The sequence below is a fragment of the Salmo salar genome, chromosome 05 (genome assembly GCF_965601325.2).
Source record: "Salmo salar chromosome 05, fSalSal1, whole genome shotgun sequence".
NCBI classification, from domain to species: Eukaryota; Metazoa; Chordata; class Actinopteri; order Salmoniformes; family Salmonidae; genus Salmo; species Salmo salar.
Window position 1 is genome coordinate 74,825,847 of NC_138295.1, and position 6,590 is coordinate 74,832,436.

Consider the following 6,590-nt stretch of genomic DNA (forward strand, 5'->3'; position numbering starts at 1 on the left):
CAGTAAGAAAGCAATTGCCATCTGCCCATTCAACATACCCTAGATTTACGTTTTTATTACTTCTAAACAAAATAACTTTTTGGGGTTCTCATACGCTTACAATTATGTTTTGATTCTTGCTTGAACAGTCGTTAAGATTATATTTGGGTTGGGATCTTTGCAAAATAACTCATTTTGGATGCAGCAGTTGTTAGCTAGAATGCTAACGCTCGTTGATATAGGCTGTTCAAAAGCTGGTTGAAATATAATGCAGTTGATTTGCGATGATGACACAAACATTATATTAAGCAGGACATGCATACGAGCCTTATAATCCAATCATAATCCAAAAGTAGTGTGAAAGTCACTCATAAACTACATGTAAATAGGCTTTTTTTGTTGTTGCTGGTGTTCTATAAGAACTCCCCCTTTTTCTGCCACCAACTTGCACAGCGCCCTCGTGCGGCAATATTTGTAAACACAGAAAGGGGTCTATTTACAGCTTGTTTTGGTTGTGTTTCGGACGATGTTTGTTCAACAGGAAGTGAATGGTGAATAATGTACTGTCATTTGAGACACTTTTATCGTAAGAATAGGTGTTTGTGAACACCAACATGAATAAGAATGCTAACATGATTATAGATAATCATAAATGATTTGTGAATGATGAGTGAGAAAGTTAGAGGGATAAAGAGCATACCCCCCAAAAAATGCTCATCTCCCCCATTATTGGTAATGGTGACAGGTTTGCATGCTTTGTTGGAGCCTAACTGTCTCACTCATTATTCATGAATGATTTTTTTTAATCATGGTATTATCAGGATTGATTTAGAAGTGTTCAGAAACATTGTATCTACTCACTTAGAAAATTACTCAAGTCATCATTCAGTTTCTATTGGGCAAAACAAAAACAAACTGCAAATGCATCCAATGAGTTTGTGGTCACAATTTTGATGTAGTCAATATGTGCTAGGAATTTGGGACCAAATATTAAACTTTTGATTACTTTGGCAGACTAGAAGCGACATTTGTCCAAATGCTTGACATCTTCAAATGGGGGGGAGGAACTAGATCGATAAAGTGCTTTCATTTCTAAACAGTAAAATACCCTCAAATAAAAAGGTGACATTCTGTCCTGTCACCTCATATGAAACATTATCTCATATCCAAAATTCTGGAGAATATAGTCACATTTTAAAGGCTGGCATTCCTGTCCAAATACAGACATAGTACAGTGTATTCTCGCATTCATATTCCTGCCATCTTTCCACATAAGTTAATGAGTACACTGACAAGGAAACACTTTGCTGAAACATTACAATGTAAGGAAATATGTTTATTGAAGTAACCAGCATATCCAAAAGGATCCATCAGGAGATAAAGAACATGTCCAGAGGCATTTCTTTCCAGACCCCCTCCCCTCCTCCCTTCAGCATTACTTGTAAGGGGAAAGGGGATACCTAGTCAGTTGTACACCTGAATGCATTCAACTGAAATGTGTCTTCCGCATTTAACCCAACAATGTACAATGTTGGTCCAAAAGAAGCATTAAATATAAGGTCATACATGCTTTGCAACTGAAATTCAAAACATGAGATGAAGCACATCAATTTCAGAGATTGTCAGTGGTTGTTAAAAACAATACTAAGAACTTTTGTAATTTGACTACACAGGATAAATGCATTAAAATAAAAATAGGCCTACATTGGATGTAATTTAGGTCAGAAAAATTCTGACTTGAGAAATTAAATATTGGAATGTGAACAGTTCACAGTTAAAAAAAAATAGGAATGATAGATTTATTTCATGAAAACACCATAGATATTAAAGCTCTAAATAAGAGGAAATTCTTAAAATTAGGTATCCATAAACAGAGTAGGGTTGTTCCATGAAATGAGTTGCTTTTGCATCCTTTGATATTTTAAGTAGAAATTGTGCACCAATATTAGATTTTAAAAGCCTGTTATATTAAATTAAGTAGACCACATGGAAAATTATATAAATCAGATTTTTTTTTTTTATGAATAAAATTCAGCATTGACATGTCCCTCTGTGCACTGACTTCTCAGAAGATTTTAATCCACTTCTCCCCAAAATTGTAAAACGCTAATTATTCTGTTGCTTTGACAGTCATTTCTGAAGATATTTTTTTTATTTCATGAGATTAGTGATTCATTAAGGTAAACATGAAAAAAATTAAGAAAAAATAAAAGTCCCTCATTTTAAGGCCAACCCTATTACGTGAACCGAACCCATCTTAATATCATGAAACTATTCCTTTTTAAATATTTTTTTCAAAAATAAACTAATAGTCAAATCATAGTGTAAACGCAGGTGAGCTGGTTCTACTCTTTTAGGCCATTTTCTGGTGTTGTGGTGGAAAACTGAGTGGGTCGAGATTTAACTCGTCAACCCTGCTACCCATTGCTACAGGCTAATAATGCTTAATTTCATAAAATGTTGTGAACCTTGCATTCAATTGCCCCTCCCTGTTGCAGGCAACAAGCTTCCATTCCTCCTGTCACAAGGGGATCTATGGCTGATTTAAGATGAAATCATTAACCCTGTTTCTGTCAACCCTGTTACTTTATTTGGCAGTTAAATTATTTTTATTTATTTAACCTCTTGAGATGGGAAAACATGTTTTATTAACATGAAAATGTGCTCATCATTACAGAATGTTAAAATTAGGTGAAATATATAAAAATAATTTAACCAAGTTACATTACCTAAAAAGGACTCATTTCGTGGAACAACCCAGTGGCATTTAACAATAAAATCACTCAGAAAAAAAACACTTTCCATGAATTAGGTGGAGAAACAGGTGGCAAAGAATTCTATATTTGTCCTAAAAAGGCTGATTAATTTAGTTTGTTTCTAAAGGGCATTAAGACGCAATGCAAAACGGACAACAAAGCAATTTGCTCTGAGCAATACATGATATGAAAATACAACTTAAAGAAGGAAGACATGGCTATAGTGAGTTAAAGCACAGGGATATGAACAATACCACTCCCTTTAAGGCACCTTCAGCATAAGATACTAGTCTTTCTGTATCATATGCACTTTCTCTTAAGAAACACCTTTGACCTGGTAAAAACTAAAACATGGTAGTTAAAACATTTCATTTTGCCTTAATCATTTTCATTAAAAAGAAAACTGTCATTATCTTTTACTGAGCACTGATTTAACAGTAAAGCTTCCAGTTTCTTGAAATGAATTAAAGTGCTGCAAACTAGGCTATTTATTCACTGAAACTGCTTGGCCTAAAACAATACTAGGCTATTCTTTGTGTATTTTGAATTGAGACATAATAAATTGAAGTACAGTGTCTGTTAAAAATGTAGCATTTCAAATCTGATGTGAATACTAGGTGGCTATTTCAAAAGGTCAAATGTTTTCTGTCCATCAATTGGAGCTTATAAGATTGATTCAATGAAACGGATTCCTGTAGTAACTGTTGACTAACTGCATGTCTATGACAGGATGAAAAGGAGCAATTTGGTCCCAAAAACATTTCAACAGAGACTCTTCAAATATCCAGTTGTTGTTCTGAAATACTTAGCTTTGGTTAAACCTCCCTTTTGAATGATAATTTGCAGAACAATGCACAGAGGAAGTAAACTGTACATAGTTCACAACCAATTAGGAACCATTTTATCCTCTGATTGATTGACGTAAAACACCCCGTAGCACTCTTATAGGCCGATTTCATCATCAAACTCATCTTCAAATGTGTAGCCCCGTCCATTGTCTCCCCCTTCCTCCTCCTCGGAATCAGTCTCTGAGTGACAGTTGTCAACCCTCCTCCTGTCCAATGGGGTGACACCCTCATACTCTGAGCTGTGTGAGGAGGCGGGACTGGAAGGTGAATCCGCCTTGTGATTGGTGGGCTGTACCTCTATTCCCGCGATTGGCACGCTGATGACGTTGTTCCCTCTCTCTCGATCTTCCTCGGTGGGACTTACATACTCTTCCTCAACATCTAACCCCTGACCTTCCTCCTCCGACGCTTGGCGAATTATCTCCTCTCGTTTGTCGCTGAATCTCACCTTCGGTCTCTGGCCTTTGGCCTTGATCCCTCCAGTCCCCTCTATTATCCTTCCATCTCCCACCTCATCTCCCTCGATCCCTAAAAGCTTCTTCTCATTCAGCTCGTTCCTTATGCTGACAGACTGATCCTCCGCCGCCATTTTAAAATTCTCCACTTCAACGACAAGACTTTTGCTTGGACTGGAGACGTCTTCCTCATTAGCGCGAGTCCTAGTCCAGTCTGAGTCCAGCCCCAGTCCATCCATCACCCCCAGCACATCACCCATGATGGATGGGCCCAGGTCGAAATCCATATCGAGTGTGAAAGACGACACCGACTCGGAATGCTGAAGCTCACTGTTCAGTGGGCTTCCGAAGCCATCCGTGACATCATCAGTGTGGTTAAGTGGCGTCTCGGAATCAACGGGCGCCATTGAGTCGTTTGTTGCCGTGGCACCCGGAGACCCAGGGTCAGGGCTGGGGCCGACAGTAGCCAGGAAGGAGGTGTCACCGAAAGCATCTCCGCCCCTCCCGATGTGCATGGTGTGGCGGAAGTCCCCCAGCGGAGCTGAGATCATGGTGGGGTCCAGGCGAGGTGCCTTGTGGGACGACTTGTGGAGTGGCATGACAGCTGAGAGAGGGAGAAAGAATTATGGAGAAAGGAGGCAAGAGAGAGAGAGAAGATAGGGTTCAGAGGGAGAGGAAAAAGTGGTGTAGAGAAGAGAGGGTGGGAAAAAAATGAAAGAGTGACAGAAATAAAGAAAGAGGCCAGAGACGGGAGAAAATAAAACCAGTTGGATGAGACAACACGTCAAGCAGAAACATGATATTCTATGCATCAGAAAACACACTGGCAGAATAAATGAAACTACTAACGACCTACCTTGATGTTCTTACTTTGACGTAATCTATTTATGCGGACTCTGAGCCAAGTTCAGTCAGTGTGAGACAAATATCAACTCAATAAACCTATTTAGAAGACACATAACAGAAATAAAATACCTTCACAAAAAGGTATTGTGCCAGTATATAAACCTACAGTGAACAGAGAAGTCCATTCTAGACTGTCAACATAGATAACAGAGAGAAAGTGAATATGAGGGGCCCAGAGCCAAGCTGTCACTGAGGGGCCATTTCCCTGGATTTGTGTCACTGTATAGGGCAGACTTCTATGGTCTTATATACAGTGACCTGTCATGACAGGCCTACATGAAAACATCACTGTTGTGCAAGAGTGTGAGAAACCAACGAGTCGTTTGGCATTGATATTTATGCCAAGGCCATGCTGGGACTTGCAAGTGAAACATACTTCTGCCTGGATTCCTTCCCTCGGGGTAGGAGACTTTAAAGCCATAGACAAACACTATCTAGGGCAATACTAAAAGCAATTACAATGATCCACTATTGCATTGAATTGAAAACTATATTGAAAATGGGCTCAAACTGGTGTTACTGAGCTTTTAAAAACAATAAGGTAGCCAACATTTAAAAAGCAGTCTGACATGACTGTTATTTGTTTACCATTTACCAATAACTTTCATCAGAGGATGAAACAGTAAGCGGGTGAAAGTTAATTAGTCCCCTTGTACTTGCAAGTGATATGCCTCATCAAAGCAAAATCAACAACTCCTCATAAAACGGATCGCTTTTATGCGGCGCGGCAGGCTACAGTATGTCAAACTTCCTGCCAGCCATAACTCGGGACCCCATTTCAACAAATAGCGAATGTCTGCGAATTGAACTCTAAAACGTATCATATAGATTGCCAAGCAGTAGTAGTCTATGGAAGGCCATAATGAGTGATGTCGATGCGGAGGAAAGGGGACAAAACTTGCGCTCCGCCGATCAAGTTTCTGAGGGGAGTGTTTCCAAAGCAGAAAAAGTATGGAAAACTTACTTTGATTACGCTTGTGTTTCTCTTCCTCCCGCCTCACTATCCCTCTTTTCATCGGTCTTTTCTTCTTTATCTTCTCTTCTGGCTTCTTCTCGCTCTTTCCCAGCGTCGTTCAGCCCTTTCTAATATTTCTTTTTCTAAGGGATTGGCAAGGAAGTGACGCGATATTTTATTAGGGAGTGTTTTACGGAGGGAGAATGACCTGGTCTAGGGTCTAAATCAAGTGAACACATGATCAAACAATCAATAACTAATGTTTTTGATAAAAGGTTTTTGTTACAAGCATAAGGGGCTCCCGAGTGGCGCAGACGTCTAAGGCACTGCATATCAGTGCAAGAGACGCCACTACAGTAACCTGGTTCGAATCCAGGCTGCATCACACCCGGCCGTGATTGGGTGTCCCATAGCGTCGTCCGGGGTGGGCCGTGATTGTAAATAAGAATTTGTTCTTAACTGACTTTCCTAGTTAAATAAATAAAATGCAAATAATTAGACTACATTAATGAGAGGTCTCTGACACCAACTCAGAGGTTGATAGAAACTTATGTAATTACTATGGGTGTAAAAAAATGGCTTCAATGCCTCCCTTTTCGGGAATGCTGTCAGGCAAGTCAGTCGTCATACTCAACCACTGAGCAGCACAACATACTTTGTCCTAGAGACTGCACTCAGTTCCTCTTCGCTA

General features: G+C 39.5%; 1 protein-coding gene across 1 annotated transcript; it reads right to left on the reverse strand.

Moving 5' to 3' along the window:
• Nucleotides 1-1,294: 1,294 nt before the first annotated feature.
• cdc42ep5 (CDC42 effector protein (Rho GTPase binding) 5) lies at nucleotides 1,295-6,535 on the reverse strand. The gene is made up of 2 exons (XM_014201688.3): nucleotides 5,909-6,535; nucleotides 1,295-4,642 (listed from the first exon to the last, which is right to left on the reverse strand). The coding sequence occupies exons 1-2, from the start codon at nucleotides 5,958-5,960 to the stop codon at nucleotides 3,678-3,680; spliced, it is 1,017 nt and encodes a 338-aa protein (XP_014057163.2). The 5' UTR covers nucleotides 5,961-6,535; the 3' UTR covers nucleotides 1,295-3,677.
• Nucleotides 6,536-6,590: the final 55 nt, after the last annotated feature.

Excerpts from the sequence above, each read along its gene's own strand:
- cdc42ep5 (XM_014201688.3), bottom strand. The coding sequence starts at position 5,960 with ATGAAAAGAGGGATAGTGAGGCGGGAGGAAGAGAAACACAAGCGTAAT. Across the intron at positions 4,643-5,908 it reads GAAACACAAGCGTAATCAAA|CTGTCATGCCACTCCACAAG; the intron begins GTAAGTTTTCCA and ends TCCCTCTCTCAG.